This window comes from Aspergillus flavus, chromosome 5, assembly GCF_009017415.1.
Source record: "Aspergillus flavus chromosome 5, complete sequence".
In the NCBI taxonomy this organism is placed as follows: Eukaryota; Fungi; Ascomycota; class Eurotiomycetes; order Eurotiales; family Aspergillaceae; genus Aspergillus; species Aspergillus flavus.
Window position 1 is genome coordinate 2,697,441 of NC_092408.1, and position 20,565 is coordinate 2,718,005.

Consider the following 20,565-nt stretch of genomic DNA (forward strand, 5'->3'; position numbering starts at 1 on the left):
AAGAAAAAGAGTTGCAGCTTGTGGCCCACTTGGTGGGAAATGAATGGCTCGTCTAGCGGCGCTATCGTATTCAGCGCTTAACGCGGCCAATCATCAGCTACGGAAAAGGCCAAGGGACGGAAGTCGAGCGGATTAGACCCCGTTTAAGTCCTAATAGGTACTAGATAGGTTAAGACTAAGCTATGTGGAGGAATTGAGCCGATTCCATTAATAACCCTAAGTGTGGTCGGTACATCCATTGACTAAAGAACCCTAAAACAATAGTCAGGTGAGCTTCGCCACTCTTGGCCAGTTGAATATATTTGGCCTTCTCACAGCCACTCCTCAATACCTTTTTGGAAATGTAAACGTCTTTTGCTTGCCTCCATACTCGATACGCAGTAAAAGTGGATTCGCAGAGGCAAATTTACTGATTCTTTCGATATGTCGAAACCGTGAGATGGATGACCTGTATTAAACTACTAAGTCTACGATTAAGCTTGAAGCGCTTTAGACCTTACTACGTCTACTGTGACCGAGGCTAGGCCTCGAGTTCGTTTCAAGTCTCTAACATGATAGCTATTTGTAAAGTCACCTAGTACAGATTGGTGGAATCTACGTCAGGACAATGATGCCGACTCAAGCGAGCGTTGCATGGTCATGTGAGCAATATTGCATCTCCCAACAGAGACTATTGATCACTAGTCTGGTATAATAAAAGATCCGAACCGGAGCTCCTAAGCGCAATGGAGATATGCCCCACTACTTAATTTGGATATAACGAGACGATGCGCAACTCAGCTACCGTCTGTGCATCGACAATCGTTCCATGCATAATTCCATCGTCCCCACCTCTCTTCTCTATCCCAGATTAGTATGGACTGTTCCCTGGAATTGGAAAGTTCCACTCGACCATTGATAAGACGTACTCTATCGGATGAGCCATCCTATTCTATAGCAGTACTTCCGGCTCTATTCAGGGGCTCTCACGGAAGTGATATGTCTGACACACCCATCACACGCAAGGGGTTGTGTGGATCGGAGAGTCCCAATCTCATTATCTCTATGATCATATGCCAAATATGTAAACAGTCAATTGTTCCATAGTTATCCTCGGTTAATTATAAAGAGATCATGCTGACCAGTATACTAGGTAGGCTCATGGTAATAGCGCCGAAAGCAATTAATCAATGCTATGTTGCCCCAGTGTAGTCAACACGGCAGCCCGGATCATTTTGCTGTTTAGACATGACATAATTATGATATTCTATTAACCTATATACAGTGCTTGCACGGCTACATACCAAGAATGCCCAATAAATATACAATGGCTGGCTACATTCTTGCGAGAGCCAGAAAATGAACCATATCGAAGGAGCTTGTCGTTCCGATCACATCTTCAAACCACCGACAGCAACTCTTCTAGATGTGTCCAGACTAAGCTGGACGATGATGCCTCGATGATATCAAGTTCAACTGCTTTACATGTGCCAGATGAAGGGAGCGGAGATTTGTTTCCAATTCCACCATCTCCAAAGCACTTGTTGGATGGGGAAGAGTTTGAGTGCCCGTATTGCTTCACTCTATGTCCGCGCAAAACGCTGCGTCAAGAGGCCTGGCAGTAAGTCAGATGAATCCTTTGCATGCGGAATATAGATAGCCACAGAAGGTGATGTTTTTGAGTAAATGCTCCGTAACTTGGAGTACTACAAGTCTTCCGTTTTTTTCAGGGCTGTGGTTGCTGATATAACCATTTTTCCTACTTAAGCTTTGTCATTTCTATATATCATGTATAAGTTGGTTGGTTGTTGAACGACCTCGATATAATGAGGCATAGGAACCAGGTGTTTTTGCCTTGGGTAATCTTTGATAGGAACAACTAGAGAGGTCACTTCAATATCCAGCCCGCACTTATTATTTCCCAGCCCACCAGTCAATCTTCTTCAAAGCCTCTTCAGACCACTCGTCCACCTTCATCTCAAAGTCGTGGATATGACTCTGCGAGTTTTGTGACCAGTCACTCGCATTGTCTTGAGCCTGCTGCAACCACTTGACAGCAGTCACTATAAAGCGCTGAAGCAGACCAAGCATCACCTGATACAACTCGGTCGCTGTATCAGCGACATCTCCCGATAGCTTATCGATCTGATCTAGACCGAATTGCTTTTTATTTTCCCACAGATCCCCCGTTTCGCGTTTTAGGGTATTGATCTCCTCACCAAGTTGAGCGTCCCAGTTGGTGTCAGATTCGTGCTCCCGCAATCGTTCTATAACCTCGGTACAATCGGAATAGACTGTGTTCACCGCATTTTTAGCTGCTTCGTGCAAGCTATCAACGATTTCTTTAGTGTCATTTGCCATCTACAGCTTGGTATTAATATATTGAGCACTCCTGAGGGGTCCAAACCTTGCGGGAATCGCTTTCCGAATTTGTAAAGAATAAAGAAAGAAAGTGAGTGCAGGTTGCCAATCTGTTGTGGTAGTCGAGGGGATTATGAAAAGCTCTAGGTTGAGGGATGGTATTTAAATCTTTTGGCTCGGAGAGGGAGTTGGAGGGTGGGGTGGGGGGTTTAGATGTTGATTTTTTTCAGCTTCGGCTGTGAAGTTCGCCCTACACTATGTAGAACCTCAGCTGAACTTATCGCTATATAAGTTAAAATTTACTACAGCCCCACTGGGTATTTTCTTAAACCTCTATAGAAAAGGGTTCCAGCTTCCATTACTCTGGTAGGGCGCGCTTAGTGATCGTGAGGGGTACTTCGTACAGCTGGCGAAATCAGTAAAAGGAAATGATATACAATATACCCATAGGGTTCCACACGATCTTTAAGGAGGCTATGGAAGCCCAGTTATCCACAATGCGCACAGGCTGTCGGCTTCACTATTCGAAGTCACAACTTCGACTATCTCAGCTACCCAGCTGCCAGGCAGCTCAAGCTCTGCCTCATTAAAGATAACGAGAAACCTCTCCCCACCCCGCGGTGACCACTTTCTACTAGATCCCAACACCCCTTACACGCCCCAGTAGGTTCGAAATGAACATGTTTGGCTTCTACCGACAATGGCTCGAAGCAACACCTCTAGTAAGCTAGTATATATGCTCGTTTCATAACACAATAGAGAAGGGATCCCTACTCTGGATTGTATATATAAGATATAGTTTCCTTTCATATCATGATAGTGTTGCAGGTAGGAATACCGTCGAGGTATGACTACTATACAAGGGCTCACGTCAAGAACATTCCCCGCCCGTTAAGAAAACAAATCGCAGGCTAGACTGCACGACAATAATTTTCCATAATCGGAGAGGCACCGATACGTACGACACCCTGGCAGCTAGTCAAGGCTAGGCAAAACAAGGCGTGCGCTGCGTATACTCTAGTTTATTGTTGATCGGAAACTTCCTAGACTCAGCCCTATGGAGGGTAAAAGGCTGTGGAGCGCAGGACAAGAACTTGGGTTACCAATGCCGACCCAAGGTAGCTAATATCAGAAGCCTTAGTACCCGTTTCACATACTACGGTATATGCATTTCGAATCAGCTATCCGAGAATTCTAGATGATTGGTGCGGATGAAGCGTTACGGGGACACTAACCCTTCTAAAAACGCCCGTTACAATCACTCATGAGATTAATAACTCGGGATATAAAAGGACATCACTGTCCTGATCTATGAATCGAACTATACTATCTTGGCTGTCAAACACATTCTTTTGATATCTATACAGACCCGAACAACATGTCTAGTAGGCTCAATAGCAGATCTTATCAAGGCTATTCTAGATTGCAGTACGAGACGTGTTGAATAGACTCTCCAATAGTAAGGCAGGGAAGTTGTATGATGTTATGGATAGGCCCGTTATGAGATGAATTAGGCTGTCGTACAACCCATGCATTCTTATCTCTCCGATCTGTCCAACTTTAGCCGCACTTAAATGATTCCTTGAAGGAGATTAGAAAAGCCTGGAGCGGTAATCATTATTGATATAACCTTCTTGCAGGCCATGCATGTAGCTAATTATAATGTTCACGAATTCATTGATAAGTGACCTCCACCGTTCTTTGCACTGTAATATCCTCTAAGCGGCGTTGTCGCTGACCCAATTCCACATCGGGGCTGATTGAAGCCCGACGGTCCCTTTCTCCAGCAGTAGTCAAGGATAGCTCATGTGCATCGGCAGTGCCATGCATCTGGCCGTCTGTATCGCGTATAATGGACTCGACAGAGCTACCCTGATGGGTTGTAAATCCTGTAATGGTTCGGATTGCTGCTCGCGCTCGCTGTGGTGCACTTCGGGGTGTGGCTTGTCCTCGCTCAGGGTAGCTTGAGGGATTCGGAGTCTGCAAGTGGAAGACCACACGAATGAGTGGCCACATTAAAGGTAGATTTGCGACGTAAACGGCTGTGGATATCTCAGCCGCATACCATCTCTACGGTAGATAGTCAGTACAAAGTCCAAAAGGAAATGAGGTGACTGACCATAAAGACCATAGAACCGACAGTGCTCAGGCTGTAGTATCGGTTAAGAACGGCCATTAAAATCTAGACTTGTCAGAAAGAGAGCAGTATGGGAGATGACTATGCGTACAACAACAAAACCAAGACCGAACACTCCACACACAGCAAGTTTCCTATGGCAATTAGCTCTGGTAGTAGATGAGCTTGGGGCTACTTACTTGCCCAGGCGAAGATGGGATCGAATGAACAGCGGTAATGGGATGCACAGCATTACCAAGTCAGAGGAAATGTTGAAAACGGCGGATACAATCATGTGGTTGAAGTAAGTCGAGCATTGAACTAGCCAAAGAATCAGTGGAATTCAAAGGTGTCGGTATTGGCCGGGCTTACAATCGTCGTTCACGTTCGGAGCCCCTGTTCCTCATCAGCATCCTCGATTTCGTGGTAGTGATCCAACGACGTACAATATGCTTCAATGGGTCGACACCACACCGCGCAAAGCAGAATCTCGATCAAAATATACGAGAGTCCGACGTATATTGCCACTATCTGGACTATGGTATGCTCTCTCAATAAACGTCTTGATCACGATAGTTAGCTCCTTGTCGGTATTGTGTTTAGACCGACGTACGTTAAACGACTGTATATAATCAAGAGGCAGCACTTGACCAGCCAGGTCGTCGCAGTGCAGAATTGCTCCATGGCAAAACACATTATGTTCCCCCATATCAACAACTCTTCCGCATGTGGAGTTATTTCATCCGCATGCACCTCTGGTCGGCTATTGACCCATCCCACTTGATTGATGCTGACCATTGCTCCAGTATATGTGATCTATTCAGCGAATTAACCCGGCTTCTCGAGGTGTTCGTGCTGGGCCTTACCGCAGTAAAGCACATAATGTAGTCATCGATTTGCAGTCTCTTCCATGATCCCTTGGCGATCCGTTGCGATATCCTAAGTTCGTGAGTATACGATTCGAAAATAAATCTCACAGTGTAACGAACAGGCGACACGCAATTATTAGTATCCCTATGACAAGTGATATTAGGAAGCAGCTACAATATTCCGGTAGTGTTGAATTACCAACGACATATAGAATCCATGTTTCAATCGCGAGATCCCTTGAGAACTTCGTGAAGGATTCGCCCATGATAATTACCACGAATCATGAGTGTTAACCCACGCAATATAGCAATGCATCCATGACAAAGTGTTCTACCGAAAAAGAAAAATGGCCATTGTGGATATATAGGGGTTTTATCCATTCTTCAATGTGCCGCGTCTTTGCCTATCTTCAATTAGATCCGACTGATTAAGCTTCACGCTAAGTTAGACGTGATAGTAGGCTCTAACTAGCAATTAAATTAGCTGTCTCGGCCAAAATAACCTTTCCCCGAGTCGATCACTGACAATTACGGAGGAGCCCTAGGCAGCGTTTGGCAACATGTTTCACTTGTGCCGACATTGTCTAGGGAAGTGGGTCGAGAAACAACGTTATGGCAAGTGTATCCCGAGATGCAGGTGCAAATGGGGACTTGGCCTCCTGAGATCGGCGTCGCGCCATATCTTAGTGGGTGATAAGATGGTTTTTTCCTTGTGATATTTCCTCACAATCACCGAGGAGTACAAAGATTCTCACAGGTGTGGCTTTGTGTACTACTTGGTCCTCGGTTCTGTTGGCAGAGTGCCTGGTAGAAGGCCACCATACCAGGCTTGGCAAGCGAAAGTGAGGCGACAGACAGAGTAGATCCAGTGGTGATCATCGGTTTATGAAAGTCAGTATTACGGATGAGTGGGTCGCAACGGTCGCGCAAATCTCTTCTTCCATCTGTAATATATTCTCTGTCGAAGCAATGGCCATACATGACATGCCTAAATTGTGAGAATCAGAGCAATACGACAGTTGGAGGACAGAGTGACAGAGCCGTTATCATATATTCATAGTAGAGCTAAATCTCGAAGTGAAATTCTGACTGATATTATTACAAATAATACTAATAACCAGCTTTGCGTGGCGGGAAACAAGTTATATCACCGTCTTCATTAACAAGATGTCCTGTAGTATTCCTGTCAGTAAGTAGTCCGATATACTATTCAGTAGATAGTTACGTACCTATCGGAAATGTGCTCTTGGCTACATATGCCCCCGTCACAGGATTTGGGACTTTCGTTCTACAAGTGCATTGGACATCATGTCTTCTGACTGCCATGTCGAAAGGTTCTTGTATCAAGGTGCACCCATAACAATCACCACGTCGAAAAGCGCCCCCGCTGTGATCATTAGCCCTTATACTCTATAGTGCTTGATAGAGGAAACATACTCCCATTGGCGGATTAAGGCGCCTTGTGCCTTATCGTACCCGAGGCAATTGTTGAGATCTATACACGAGTTTCTCTTAATTCTACCGTTGAATTTAATGCAGTCGGCGCAGAACACTGGTGCTGATGGATGGTGATTTGCCATCTGGTACTCTTTCAGATATGCGTTGGTGCATTGTCCCACGTAATCGACACGCCTGCCGTCCCAAGTCAGCGGCCTGGGATCGCGTTGAGGTGGTAATTGCTGTGCAGGCTGCATTTTCTGAGCGGGTTGCATTTGCTGAGCGGGTTTCGATTGTTTTTGAGGGCTTTTGTTCCCGCTAGGTCGACTTTGCCTCTGTGGCCGTCCATTATCAGGTCTTTTTTCCACAGAAAGCCCACTGCCCTGACTGGACACCCAGCCAAACAGATATACTGCAATAATCATGATCCATAGTTGACGCATTTCGATTCCACGAACAGGCTGGCTGGTACGCGTGGGCAACTAATTGAACACAGGCCGAGCAAGAGGTCCTGGCAAGTAAATATCTCTTCCATCGGGATCCACTATACTTGCTGCCCGCCAACCCCATTCCACATTGTGCGTTCTATATAAAGCGCTTCTAGGTCCTTTAATTACTGTCACGTAAGCCATCTCTTTATGCTGTCTTTGTTCAGTGTGGTCGGGCAACAGTCCAGAGGCCGGAGGCTGTTCTTGGCAAGCAGAGGCAGATTCGGGCGCATAAACTCAGTATAGCCAAGCCCTCTATTTGTAGAACAAGGCTTCACATCAGTGAGAGAAGGTATAATCACCTGTGCGTCCTTCTGGACAGGTTACCACTCAGCGATGTACTCCGTTATAGTGTAACCTCCGCCACCAGAGTGATCATCACTAACAATTAGACAAGTCGTGACATTGAGAGAGTTCACATAATGTATCAGGTCAGGTCTATCAAGGACTCTGTGCAAAGAAGACGCCCGATACCTAAATTCTCCCTCAAACAGCCACTTTCTTCACTTGTTTCTTAACTTAGAAGCAGAACAGGTTTCCCCTGTCTGGGCGCAGTGATTGAGCGCCTTGTTCAAGGCTTAACCCGCCATCAAGGTTCACACAGACACCATTCACGGCACGCGGGCCATGATTGTCTAGGCAGAGACCCACAGCGCCACAGCCAGCATGCAGATTCAGGGCCAAAGGAGCTTATATTCGGGCTGCAGCGGCCGACCCCGCTTGCGGTTCTACGTGATGGTCTGCAGACTGCAGATCTAGCAACCGGAGGGGTTCTGTCAGTACCAAACTCCTAGTCACAAATCGAGAGGATACCGTTCTTTACACTACGCCTGATGAAGCTTTGAATGCATATACTGTGTACGTAGAATAATACCTTGCTACTCAGTCCGAGCCAGCGGCAATCTTGACTTGCTGTCACCGAATACCAGGTAGATTTGGACAAAGTATTTGCAAAACGACTAATCACATATGTTATTGGCCGACTCCTAGTGTTTGAAAGCAGATGGCAAGTGGTCCATGCCTGGTCAACTAATGCAGCAATACCATTCTCGGTATCATTTACAGGAAATATAATGAGTAGATTAGGTAGATCCAATTCAGGGAAGACATAGACGCGTTAGAGTCATGATCCTGTTCCTCTCTCCTTATCGCCCATCTTACACTGGCAATATCTTCACCGAGCCGCATCTAGAATTTTTGGAATGTCGCAGACCCGTTCAGATATCAGTAGAGAATCATAGAGCCAGTGCACTTCTACGACTAGTGCAAATAAGTCGTAAGATCGTGCCAGGAAAATGATTTATAAGCGATCGCTTTCGGACCCACCACGATTCCCTACTGGTTTCCAACAACCGGCCGTAAGTTGTATCCGTGGGTTCAACTGTCTTGCTCACACACGCCTAGTTGTGCTCCTTGAGGGAATACTTTAGCTTGGGTGAATTTACAGCTAACAAAGACGCTGAAAATAGATGTTCAAATACGAACTTCTGGACGCCTAAATTTATTGGGTAATTTCACACCATTGGAGTCAGACACTCATCAGGCTGAAGGCTGACTCGCTGCTTATTGGGGGCTGAATTTGTTGTAGTAGTCGTTGCTGGTAGAAGTATCGAGTTTATTCCAATGTACCTGGTAAGTATATATAAAGCTGAGAGAAAAATATCGACTTCTGCAAGTACACGGTAGACTAAACTGGTGCTTAAGATGCGAGTCACGGGAGGCTCGGAGCCCTGATCCAGTACACCGTTGTTGCCTCGACTAAAGATCAATCACACCATCAGCTTTAGTACTTTCGAGACCCACCCAAAGAATATGGCTGACTGCAACAAGCATCTGTAGGCGCATCTGCAGGCAAGGAGCTATCATCTCTTGGGGCTAGTCTCACCGAACGAGGCCGACTGATCCGGGCTTTCCGACGGAGTTTCTCCACCTATTCTACGAAGTTGTATGTCATCCCGCTGCCCTCCCATTGGCGCGATCAGCTATTCTAATCGCTTCCTATGGCTGTAAGCATAATAAACAAATATACTTAAGCTGCTCTTTTTCCGTGGTTCCATGAGCTTTTCACCGTCTCCCCATCCCACCCCTGCACGCCATGCTCTCCCCTGTCCGTCTACTCCCTCTTATTGGGAGTCTTCTATCTTTAGTCTCCGGGTTGCCTACCACCAACCCATCGTCTGTAGTTCTCCCTCCCAGTGCAGATCCCTTCTACAGCGCCCCAAATGGCTACGAGAGCACCCGTCCCGGCGCCATCCTGCGCCTACGACCCGTTCCAGGCAATCTGACAGCGCTGGTCGGTAATGCTTCAGCAGCATACAATATCGTCTACCGCACCACGGACAGCCAATATCGCCCTTCGTGGGCCGTGACTACTGTCTTCGTTCCCTCCAACCCTCGTCCCGGCAACACTTCCGTACTCTCATATCAAATCGCATATGACTCGCACAGCATCGATGCCAGCCCCAGCTATGCCATGTACAGCTCGCCTCCGATCGATGTCACCCTCGCGCTGAGCCAGGGCTGGTACGTCAATGTCCCGGACTACGAAGGCCCTCTCGCCTCCTTCACGGCGGGTGTCCAATCGGGCCACGCCACACTAGACTCCATCCGCAGTATCCTCAACTCCAACACCACCGCCTTCAACATTAAAACTTCATCCTCCCGCACAGCTCTATGGGGATACTCCGGCGGCGCCCTCGCCAGCGAATGGGCCACCGAATTACAGGTGCAATACGCGCCCGAACTCTCTCTCGCCGGAGCTGCACTCGGCGGTCTCACACCCAACATCACGAATGTAATGAACACCGTCACTGGGAACCTCAACGCAGGACTCATCCCAGAAGCAGTCCTCGGTCTAGCCAGTCAATACCCAGCTACCTACAAATACCTGGTAGATCAATTAAACCCGGAGGGAAAGTATAACCGCACGACCTTCCTCCTATCACAAAACATGACAATCGCCCAGGCGGAGGCTTTCTTCGCAGGACAGAACATATACGATTACTTCGTCAACGGCAGTGACACCTTCAAGGCTCCTGTGGTGCAGTATGCGCTGAACCGGGACGGGTATATGGGATACCATGGCGTGCCGCAGATCCCTATCTATGCGTACAAGGCGATCCATGATGAGGTCAGTCCTGTCGGCGATACGGATGCGCTGTTGGAAAGGTACTGCGGTGTCGGCGTGAATATCTTGTATGAGCGGAATTCTATCGGCGGACATTCTGCGGAGGGTACAAATGGCCATGCTAGGGCGCTGCAGTTCGTTTCCTCTGTCTTGGATGGGTCGTATGCTAGTGTGTATCAGACCCAGGGGTGCACGTTCAGGGATGTTGCGGTGAATATCACTGATTCGGCGCTGTGAAATGCTAAATATGAGCCATGTTTGGACGAATGTGTTGTATGATGCAAATCATAGGTTGATGATTACTATACGGTTAATACTACGTCATGATGTATATATATAGTGGAGGTTGTTTTTAGTCTGTATAACTTACTAAATCTAGACAAAATGAGCTATTTTATCTCTCTGAAAATTTCCTCCATTGAATAATGTACTTACTCGTTCTTGTTCGTGTTCGTGTAATATTCCAACAGTCTAGTATTTATTCTATATCTTTAGAGTTGCTGCCAATATACTTCGCTTTGTGTTCATATAATGTTCGGATTATCATTACTCCGACACCGATGCTTACCTTTTACCTAATTCTATCAGTAGGCGGTCAAGGATCGTCGATTCAACTGCCCATTACGGAGTGACAGGAATGAATCAAATTGCCCGAATACGGGACAATGGAACAACAAGCGAAAATGTTGCCTAAACTTTATTCGAAACTGTAATCCACGTCAATCAGTCACGCGAGGTTGGTCTTTTACTTGGGGTTTCTTGTTGATGTGTTGGTATTCTCCAGACTTGAGTTGGTAGTAGATGCTGGTATGGTTTTGTACAGTTGCATTGGGAAAGTTCGATTTCTACTAAATTATGAAATTATTTACGATCCGAAAATGTATTGCTCGACTGAATAATCAATCTGGTCATGGCATGTCGTTCATATCAAAACCTGAATGCCCAAGAGAAACAAAGCCCCATGTGGTCCATTATGTTCATCGCTAAAGAGAAGAAAAAGAAAGAACTGAATGCTCATGGTCTACCTAATGTCTCAAGGCGACCTTTGTTCCATTTCTCGAGCACAATGTCAAGGTCAAGTTCTCCTCCCACGGACCTGGATCCCGACTTTCAAGAACGGAGAATTGTTGTGCAAGACGCACGGTGACGTAGCCGGCCTCGGTAAGTGCATACTGTTGGCCGACGCAGATACGGGGCCCGCCGTTAAAGGGCAGGTACTCCCATGACGGTCGGAGATCGGCCCAGCGCTCCGGGCGGTACTCGTTCGCATCGGGGCCGTAGAAGTCTTCGCGACGGTGCATCGAGTATACGCTGTAAGCAACGATGGAGCCCTTGGGGACGAAAACAGGCGCGTTGCCAGCGGGGCCGCCGCCGACGGGAAGGACGGTATCGTTGATGGCGAAGCGGGCGTTGGAGGGGACGACGGGGTGGAGACGCAGGGCTGATTGGTTAGCCGATGGAAGAACAAAAAAGGGGTCTTATTCCTGGAAACTCACATTCGTTCATGCAGTACTTGAGATAGGTGAGATTGCGCAACTGCTCATAAGTCGGGGCGCGACCTTCCAACGAGGCGACCTCCTCGCGCAGCTTGTTCCAGATGCGGGGGTTCTTCGCCAGCATGAAAAACATGTTACTCAACAGCGATGCCGTAGTATCCCGACCAGCGAGAAGCACATTCATCAGCTCATCCCGAATCCGCTTAGGATCACCGGTTTGTTGCGCCAACCCTTGCAGAAACAGGTACCTCTGTTTCTTGTCGTCATCTGTCGCGGCCTTCTCCTCGTCGTAATTGGCACGGTATTTCAACGCCTTCTCGACAAACTGTTCGACCAACTTGTGGCACACCTGATTGCAGTGTTCCGCCTTGGTATCTCGGAAAAAGTGTCTCAGCGGGCCCAAACGTGTATTTTTTGCAATCGCGTCCTGCGCATAATTGAACGAACTGGCGAAGTCGTTGTCGTCCAGTTTCACACCCGAAAGGCGTTTCTTGAGGGACTGGACGCTGTGTCCGAACAGGAATTCCGTAGCCGAATCAATTGTGTAACAGAAGAACAGGTCCTGCAGGTCAACCGTGGTGCCGTCGGTCGGGATCAAGGCCAGTAAATCGGCCATGAGCTCCTCGAAGATGTCCAAATGCGCAACCTGGTCCTTGACGAAGTTCGGACGGATCATGGCGCGCGACTGCGCCCAGTGGTCACCATCCGTCGTGAAAATGCCATGGCCGAGCAAGGGGCCGAAAGCGTCGATGCGATTGCCGAGTCCGTAGTCTTTGAATTTGAGGGACAAGATCGTTTTGATGTTCTGGGGCTCGCACGTGACGATGATGGGGGTCCGCAGACGTCTGGCACGAAAGGTGTTGCCAAACTCACGGAAGCGAGACCGCGAGCGCTCGAGGAGGACGTGTTTTTTGGCGGCATCGAGGTTGTTGTGAATGCTGTCGAGGCCCAGAAATGGGTCTTTGTTGACTTGACAATGTACCGGTTGACAGTTGTTCGCGCGGGCTATGCGGTATTGGATATATTTCCGCTGGAGAGCGGTCACAGTATAAACAAGGAAAACCACAGCGCCTGCAAGCAGGGCTACTGGGTAGTGAGAAGAATTCATGATCATGGTGGTTGAGTCGCCCGCGAGATCAAGGAGGTGGGTGTGGACCGGGGTGGTGGGGAAGCTTTTATATACCTTCGATGTAAGTAGACAAAGAGTTCAGGGCAAGGACCCGCACCAGCAAGTGTAACCTTCGCAGGAGCATTTGCCGAATTTCAACCATAGAACTCTTCAGCTTTTAAGTAGGCGGACCCGCAAACAAAGAGGGCCGAGGCTAATGATGTAGCAGATTCAAAGTTCTCTCGCAAGGTTTACCAAATGGGAATAGTCTCACGTTATGCCGAGTCCTATGAATAATCATTAATCACAGAAACCCGGACTGAAAGGTATTCGTTCATGTCTTAGTTATATGATATCACTGTAGTGTCACCCCGAGGATTATCTCAGGGCTATCCTATAGTACTCAGTTCTACTGGATAAAATAGTAGAAATAGAGATATAATATTCTAGGATAGTAAAGGTTGAATAATCATCGTCATCATCATCATAATTTCTGCATGTGAGTCCGACTAGTACTCGATCTGTCAGAATCTAAGCAGTTTCGAGTTAGAGGGGGAGGTTTAAGCCTTAACCTAAGGTAGGAAGTGCACCGCCTCTCGGTCTGACCGTCATGGCGAACGCCACACCTCTCAAGCATTACCCAATCTAGTCTAGTGGATTATGCGAGGTATTCTCCCTTCCTGACCCTCTCAACCAAACCCCTCAACACTCCTCCTAACCACTCAAAGTCCTTTGGCTCCAAATATACTTGAGCACACAGACGCGTCCATAACCAATCACCATGTTGGAAAACTGGAACGAAGGTTCCAAACTCATCGTTCAAAGTTACCTGCAGGAAATGCACCACCTTGCTGACATCCTCAGCAGCCACCGGAGGATAAGGTGACGACAACTTTCCATCCTCCTGTCCACCAACAGGAATCGGTAATCGGACTGTGGACATTCCGCACCGACGGAGCTTGCTCTTATCCCCGGCCCGAAGATCGGGCTCCTGCAGGACGTCCGTGCCGAGTGCAGCTGCGACAATGTCACCGCCTTGGATGGCAAGCTCCTCAAGGTATTTAAAGATAGCGTCATGTCCGCCGCACACGTCAGTTCGGAAGCGGACGGCATCAGGGACAGTCAGATAAGCCGCATCATCGCTCGTAGCCACAAATTGGAAGAGCTCTTCAAAGGCAGACCGTTGGCTCCCAACCGGCGTCAGAATATTCGGCTTGTCCGCCGTGGATGACGTGGGATCCGCAATAAAGCCCCAGGATGTTGGAAGCGTCGTCCGGATCAGATGTTGATGGCGCACAGGAACGTAGAGAGCTGCACAACCACGGGGGACATAGAGCCATCTGTACAACATCGTTAGTTTCATTGCGATCTATTCCCAGGATTCGTTGAGCCGTACTTGTGCAAATTACTCGTGAAAAAGTCGGGCTGCAATTCCTTTAGGTCCAATGGAATGTGCCCGATTCCATGGGCACCATCAATAACACTAAAGATTCCTTCATCCTTGCAGACTCTGGTCAACTCCTCAAAAGGAAACCTCATACCGGGAAGACTAGCCACAGTATCGAAGACCGCCACTTTCACGTTTAATCCTTCGGATCGAGCTTGTTCCACAACATCTTTGAACATCTGCACGAGCGTCTCGTGGGTAATAGGGCAAGTATAGTCAACTTTTCTTGCCTGAAGCGGGGTGGTTTCGGTCAACGAAGTGATTGTCTTCTCGATTGCCCCGTATATGGTCGCGAAGTATATAATCACATCTCCCTCCTTATAGCTGAGATTTCGGAGGATAGTGTTCACTCCGGTTGTTGCATTCTTCACGAACACCAGTTCTTGTACAGGGACGTTGAGAATTTTGGCAGTTGCCAGACGCGACTCATCAAGCAATTCATTATGGGTGTAGCGAATGAAAGCATCTGGCCTCGCTTCGATTTCGTCCTGGTACTTACGGAGCGCATGTTTTACCTGGGCTGGATATGTACCGAAGGATCCTGGTGTATGGTGTAAGCATTTATATAGGAATTGACAAATAAAAAAGAACCGAAAATGACAAAATGACAATATATACTTCCATAGTGCCCAGGCACTCAACTATATATATAACAAGGTCATAGTATGATATTGATGCGCTTACCATGGTTGAGATTTTTATATTTGGGATCGAACAGGAAATGCTTCAACATGGGTGCTCCAAATGGAGTTCGTTCGTATGAAGGAGATGCCATATTTCCTAGGGTCTATTGAACCAAGTATGGTGACTGGTTATTACGTGACATACGGAGTACTTAAAAATACTGCTCAGGTTCGACAAGGATGGAGATTGAAAGAAAGAGGTTATTTCACTGAGACTACTCCGCCAATAAAACCACCTGGAATCGTCAGTGACAAACCCCACTTTTCACGCCCTTAACATGACCGTCGGAATCTCATCCCGAATACTTGTTGTGGTCTGTGCACATGACCCAAGGGTCTTCACTCCGATCCCATTGCTCATTTGGAGACTGCTTCTTACAGACTCCTCCGAATAGTCGTGTTCATCCCATCTCTGTATGCACGTGGATTCTCTCTTCAAAGAGAACATTACTATTCTGCCTAGCGACTAATTATGGAATTAGAAACACGCCATTCTGCGAGAGAGGAAGACCCCACCGGGTCCAGTCTCTTAACGGACGAACGGCACAATGAACTTCAACTACCCCCTGTGGATGGTGGCAAAGATGCGTGGTTGTTCTTGGCAGCAGGCTTCGTGATGGAGGCTCTTGTTTGGGGTAAGTTTCTCAACTCTTTCCACTCGGGTTATCACGTTCTCACGGCTCGTTTCAGGTTTCGCTTTTGCATACGGCATTTTCCAGGATTTTTACAGCACACATGAGCCTTTCAAGAGCTCAGGTAACACGGCCGTGATTGGAACATGCATGATGGTGCGCTATTGATTCTCGCTGAAAGACTGTCGAGGTTGTATAGCCTAACTCTATCTTAGGGTGTAAACTACATGATCTCTCCTTTGACTTTCGCCCTACTACAGGGATTCCCCGTTCTTAAGCGGTGGTGCTCTCCTGCAGGGCTTCTCATTATGTGTCTGGCTCTCGTTCTGAGCTCTTTCGCGTCGAATACTACTCACCTAATTTTAACCCAGGGCATTGCCTACGGGATCGGGGGAAACCTTGCTTACTCACCCATGATTATCTTCATGAATGAATGGTTTGTGCACAAAAGAGGTCTTGCATTTGGAACCATGTGGGTAAGCGCTCCTTAGATACCCTCAACTTGCCTATCCTCGTTATGACGTTAGCTAATCCACGTATAGGCCGGAACTGGTGTCTCTGGTGTGGTGCTTCCCCTGGTGCTTCAATGGCTCCTGAATGCTTACGGCCACAAAACTACCCTTCGAATCTGGGCTGTGACTCTGTTTTTATTGGCTGCTCCGCTACTCTATTATGTGAAGCCTCGCTTGCCCATCTCGCGTGCGTCCAGCGTCCGAGCGTTTGACTTGAGTTTCCTCTGGTCGCATACTTTCCTCATTTTCCAAATGGGTAACATCGTTGAGGCCCTAGGATATTTCTTGCCGACGATTTACCTACCTACCATCGCACGCACTCTGGGTGCCAGTAGTATCTTGGCGTCTCTGACAGTCATCTTATGCAACCTTGCATCGGTCTTTGGATGCATCGCCATGGGTCATCTGGTTGATCGGTACCACGCGACTACTTGTATCCTAGTGTCCACTATCGGTAGTACCCTTGCTGTGTTTTTCCTCTGGGGATTTTCCGTGTCGTTGGCGCCCCTTTACATGTTCTGTGTTGTCTATGGCCTTTTTGCTGGGTCCTTCACCTCAACCTGGCCGGCCATCATGAACGAGGTGGTGAAGAAGAGCCAACTAGCGGATCCCTCAATTGTCTTTGGTTTCTTAGCAACTGGCAGAGGAATCGGAAACATTGTCAGCGGACCGTTGAGTGACGCCCTGATCAAGGGCTCATGGAGTTATGACCCTTCAGCTTTTGCCTATGGCACCACTTACGGCACCCTCATTATCTTTACGGGAATAACTGCGCTGTTTGGTGGATTAAGCGTAGTGGGAAGACCCTTTAAACTGATCTAAGCTCAGGAATGGCAAGTCCGGCATCTAGGGCTTCATGGTGTCCAATACCTATCTGTCACCATTTGTCTCACTTAGAATTATTTCATTATGTGGAACCAATGATGTGCTCACGATTGCATGGCGCCAGAAGATAGAACTCGCATTCGCGCCCCACCAATAGAAAAGTGATGGAATGGAAAAAAGGGAAAGGAAAAGCAAATTACGGGGTTTTACAAAAGTTTCTACGACATCTATCACATCCACACATTATACACACCGAATATAATGGTACCGGTCCCTCGGCTCTCAATCAGCTTTAGCTTCTCGGGATTATGCATCAAAAAGCGCTGTTTCACTGAAAAGCATCTACATTAACCCAGAGTTAAGTATATCTTAATAACAAACCAATTCCTTTCATTCTGATATATCACGAACAATTCCTAGCACATGTCTCAAGCCTTACCCCCACTGGCCACGCTTAGCACGGTCTTCCATTCGATCTCATCAGGTGTATCTGCGTGGATGGATAATTTGACATCAAGCGCGCTCCGCAGCTGCTCTTTGGTGCTCGCGTAAAGCATGCACAGCTATATCCTCTGCTCAGACTTGGCCTAAATATGTAAATAAATGAAGGGAAGGTGAACCCACTTTCAGAGGTGTGCTAGCAGGCACCCAACTTATAAACACTGTCTTGCAGCGCTTACCATCGTCTCCAAGGTCATACTCAACATCATAAACCGCATAACGTGGGGCTGGGTTGCCACGGCTATCCACCGTGGAGCATAGTTTGTGACGGAAGGCCTCGAAATCCTGTTCTGCAGATGAATCTTCTACTACAACAGCGGTTTGGTCGTCTGAGATCCGGTAAATCACGAATGTTGGCTTTTTCGCCCCTCTTCCGGAACGGACTTGCTTGTAGGTGGTGATGCATTCATCCGCTATGGAAACGCTGTTAATAGCTCAGTTAGTAAGGAGCCGGGAATGTGTAATCTACTAATAAGGGGTGGTATATATAGCAACATACCCCGATGGCATCTACAAGAGTCAAGACGGACCTGGGTAAGCGAAAGTCTTCAGGGACGAGGACGATACATACCGACATATTGATCGCTAGAAACTGAAATAGGTCAAAGACTGATAAAGTGCTTGTCTGGCAATCACTGAATCCGATAAGTGACTCTCACTTTATATGATGGTTCTGGTTAGGCTGCTTTATTCCATAGAAAAATGAATGCCTAAGGAAGGCTGCGCTGATTTGCTTGGCGGATACCTGCGGCCGCGCAATCCGGGATGCCGAGCAGATATAACGACCATGAACCCTAACTCATCCTCATTGCGACGCGCAATCAATGTTACGAAGGGTCTGTTGCCTGGAGATGTTATTGCGTATTCACATTCATCTACGTCGTGAATTCATGATGCTATCCTGAGTATTTGGGCAGCCTAGACTAAACCATTTAGGCATTTACGTTATTTTATCTATAAGTACGTTGTAGCTATCGCCATATTTGCGAGGAAGTTCGCATACCGTGGCTACCTCTGATCTCATCATTTGGTCTATCGTTCTTATAGTTCAGTGTCGACAGACTCTATCTGTATTCGAAGCTCCCTGATTCGGTAGGACGATCACATCAAATCCATCATGGACGGTAATAAACCATAATTTCTTTCTCTTGGCCTAGGGCATACTACATACGTACTTTTGTACGTCTATATCACTCACAGAATGCTAATGTGACTCATGAGCTTACAGACGAAACTGCTGCCATTGTTATTGATAATGGGTATGATGGTCACATCCGAAAGCTGATCGTATATGCTAATTCAATCCATTCAGTTCCGGAATGTGCAAAGCTGGCTTTGCTGGCGATGATGCTCCCCGCGCTGTTTTTCGTGAGTCACTTATTTCCTCTCTCATGGATTCTAGTACATGTAAAGAGCTGACAAAATTTCGGACAGCTTCCCTTATTGGACGTCCGCGTCACCATGGGTAATCCTTTCCTTTTTTCTTTTCCCAAACGAGCACAGCAATCGAAGCCCAACTAGCATGATAGAAATTATCCCAGATCGTCTACCACTTCGGGTTTGATCAAGCTGCTAAAGTTTGCCATAGGATCATAATTGGCATGGGCCAAAAGGACTCCTACGTCGGAGACGAAGCACAGTCTAAACGTGGTGTCCTTTCACTCCACTACCCGATTGAGCACGGGATCGTTAACAACTGGGATGATATGGAGAAAATCTGGCATCACACGTATTTTAACGAGCTCCGCGTGGCATCTGAAGAACACCCCGTTCTGCTGACGGAGGCGCCCATTAACCCGAAATCTAATCGGGAAAAGATGACTCAGATCATGTTTGAAACTTTCAATGTGCCAGCCTTCTATGTCTCTATCCAAGCTGTGTTGTCTTTGTACGCCTCTGGCCGTACTACTGGTATCGTTCTTGATTCCGGCGATGGAGTCACACACGTGGTTCCAATCTACGAAGGTTTCTCTATGCCACACGCTATCGCTCGGATGGACCTGGCGGGCCGTGACTTGACAGAGTACTTAGTGCGAATCTTAGCAGAGCGCGGCCATAGCTTCACCACATCTGCCGAGCACGAGATAGTGCGCGACATCAAAGAGAGACTCTGTTATGTGGCGCTTGATTTCGAACAGGAGCTCGAAACAGCCGCTAAGAGTTCCAGTATCGAGAAGTCCTACGAGCTCCCTGACGGACAAGTGATTACAATTGGAAATGAGCGCTTCCGGGCACCCGAAGCTTTGTTTCAGCCGAGCTTGCTTGGCATCGAACAAGGTGGCATTCACGAGACTACGTTCAACTCGATTCAGAAATGTGATGTCGACGTTCGCAAGGACTTGTATGGTAATATCGTCATGGTATGTGTCTCCAGCCTTCTCCCCTCCCATCTTTGCTTCTGCTTTCTGGAATGGGATGAGTAGTACGCGAAACTTACTGTCCTTTGCCATCCAGTCTGGCGGCAGTACTCTCTATCCAGGCATTGCAGACCGACTGCATAAAGAGCTTGTAAACCTATCTCCTTCGTCGATGAAAATCAAGACCATTGCTCCACCGGAACGGAAGTACTCGGTTTGGATCGGTGGCTCGATTCTTGCCTCGCTCTCTACATTCCAGCAAATGTGGATCTCGAAACAGGAGTATGATGAGAGTGGCCCCTCTATCGTGCATCGGAAGTGTTTCTAGATAGTCATGTGGTGGTCACGGTGGCAGGGGAAATTTGCGGGAACCGAGTCTGATATTAGTAGCAGTAGCGTGAAATAGGTCAATGTCATATATTTATTCATACTCTGTAAGCATTGGAAATTCGTGATATATAAAAGCAGCAGAACAGACAAGAACATGCGATATCTTGGACAAACTACTGGGGTTGCATGTCGTAGACACGGAGTCCGTCGCAGTCTTGGCAACGTGATTTTCGGTCTCAAACACTAGGTCTGTTACAGAGACAGTCTAAAACAGGAAAAGAAACAAACAAATGAATG

General features: G+C 47.4%; 9 protein-coding genes across 9 annotated transcripts; 3 read left to right on the forward strand and 6 right to left on the reverse strand.

Moving 5' to 3' along the window:
- Positions 1-1,893: 1,893 nt before the first annotated feature.
- Positions 1,894-2,340, reverse strand: F9C07_8670 (uncharacterized protein; the record flags this gene model as incomplete). The annotated part of the gene is made up of 1 exon (XM_041286460.1): positions 1,894-2,340. The coding sequence occupies one exon, from the start codon at positions 2,338-2,340 to the stop codon at positions 1,894-1,896; it is 447 nt and encodes a 148-aa protein (XP_041147881.1).
- Positions 2,341-4,014: 1,674 nt separating this feature from the next.
- Positions 4,015-6,421, reverse strand: F9C07_2259388 (uncharacterized protein; the record flags this gene model as incomplete). The annotated part of the gene is made up of 9 exons (XM_071510143.1): positions 5,525-6,421; positions 5,446-5,470; positions 5,323-5,395; positions 5,070-5,272; positions 4,903-5,018; positions 4,657-4,777; positions 4,569-4,611; positions 4,460-4,522; positions 4,015-4,410 (listed from the first exon to the last, which is right to left on the reverse strand). Exons 1-9 carry the CDS (start codon positions 5,589-5,591, stop codon positions 4,015-4,017), a joined length of 1,107 nt encoding a protein of 368 aa, XP_071364495.1. The 5' UTR covers positions 5,592-6,421.
- Positions 6,422-6,728: 307 nt separating this feature from the next.
- F9C07_2108257 (uncharacterized protein) lies at positions 6,729-7,205 on the reverse strand (the record flags this gene model as incomplete). Its single annotated transcript, XM_071509038.1, has 1 exon — positions 6,729-7,205. One exon carries the CDS (start codon positions 7,203-7,205, stop codon positions 6,729-6,731), a length of 477 nt encoding a protein of 158 aa, XP_071364496.1.
- A 1,001-nt stretch (positions 7,206-8,206) lies between these two features.
- On the forward strand, positions 8,207-10,708 carry F9C07_1679118 (secretory lipase-domain-containing protein). The gene is made up of 3 exons (XM_041286453.2): positions 8,207-8,882; positions 8,955-9,195; positions 9,262-10,708. Exon 3 carries the CDS (start codon positions 9,346-9,348, stop codon positions 10,612-10,614), a length of 1,269 nt encoding a protein of 422 aa, XP_041147883.1. The 5' UTR covers positions 8,207-8,882; positions 8,955-9,195; positions 9,262-9,345; the 3' UTR covers positions 10,615-10,708.
- A 79-nt stretch (positions 10,709-10,787) lies between these two features.
- On the reverse strand, positions 10,788-13,412 carry F9C07_2285054 (cytochrome P450). Its single transcript, XM_071510736.1, has 2 exons — positions 11,874-13,412; positions 10,788-11,818 (listed from the first exon to the last, which is right to left on the reverse strand). The coding sequence occupies exons 1-2, from the start codon at positions 12,985-12,987 to the stop codon at positions 11,403-11,405; spliced, it is 1,530 nt and encodes a 509-aa protein (XP_071364497.1). The 5' UTR covers positions 12,988-13,412; the 3' UTR covers positions 10,788-11,402.
- Positions 13,413-13,639: 227 nt separating this feature from the next.
- Positions 13,640-15,203, reverse strand: F9C07_8674 (putative cysteine desulfurylase; the record flags this gene model as incomplete). Its single annotated transcript, XM_041293079.1, has 3 exons — positions 13,640-14,321; positions 14,378-14,969; positions 15,113-15,203. The coding sequence occupies 3 exons, from the start codon at positions 15,201-15,203 to the stop codon at positions 13,640-13,642; spliced, it is 1,365 nt and encodes a 454-aa protein (XP_041147885.1).
- A 380-nt stretch (positions 15,204-15,583) lies between these two features.
- On the forward strand, positions 15,584-17,077 carry F9C07_8675 (putative MFS monocarboxylate transporter; the record flags this gene model as incomplete). The annotated part of the gene is made up of 4 exons (XM_041293070.1): positions 15,584-15,746; positions 15,802-15,899; positions 15,959-16,219; positions 16,286-17,077. The coding sequence occupies 4 exons, from the start codon at positions 15,584-15,586 to the stop codon at positions 17,075-17,077; spliced, it is 1,314 nt and encodes a 437-aa protein (XP_041147886.1).
- Positions 17,078-17,508: 431 nt separating this feature from the next.
- F9C07_8676 (putative cofilin, actophorin) lies at positions 17,509-18,091 on the reverse strand (the record flags this gene model as incomplete). The annotated part of the gene is made up of 3 exons (XM_041293080.2): positions 17,509-17,643; positions 17,705-18,005; positions 18,081-18,091. The coding sequence occupies 3 exons, from the start codon at positions 18,089-18,091 to the stop codon at positions 17,509-17,511; spliced, it is 447 nt and encodes a 148-aa protein (XP_041147887.2).
- Positions 18,092-18,265: 174 nt separating this feature from the next.
- On the forward strand, positions 18,266-20,378 carry F9C07_2285058 (actin Act1). The gene is made up of 6 exons (XM_041293071.2): positions 18,266-18,705; positions 18,810-18,840; positions 18,894-18,949; positions 19,016-19,046; positions 19,170-19,941; positions 20,036-20,378. The coding sequence occupies exons 1-6, from the start codon at positions 18,699-18,701 to the stop codon at positions 20,264-20,266; spliced, it is 1,128 nt and encodes a 375-aa protein (XP_041147888.2). The 5' UTR covers positions 18,266-18,698; the 3' UTR covers positions 20,267-20,378.
- The last annotated feature ends 187 nt before the right edge of the window (positions 20,379-20,565 follow it).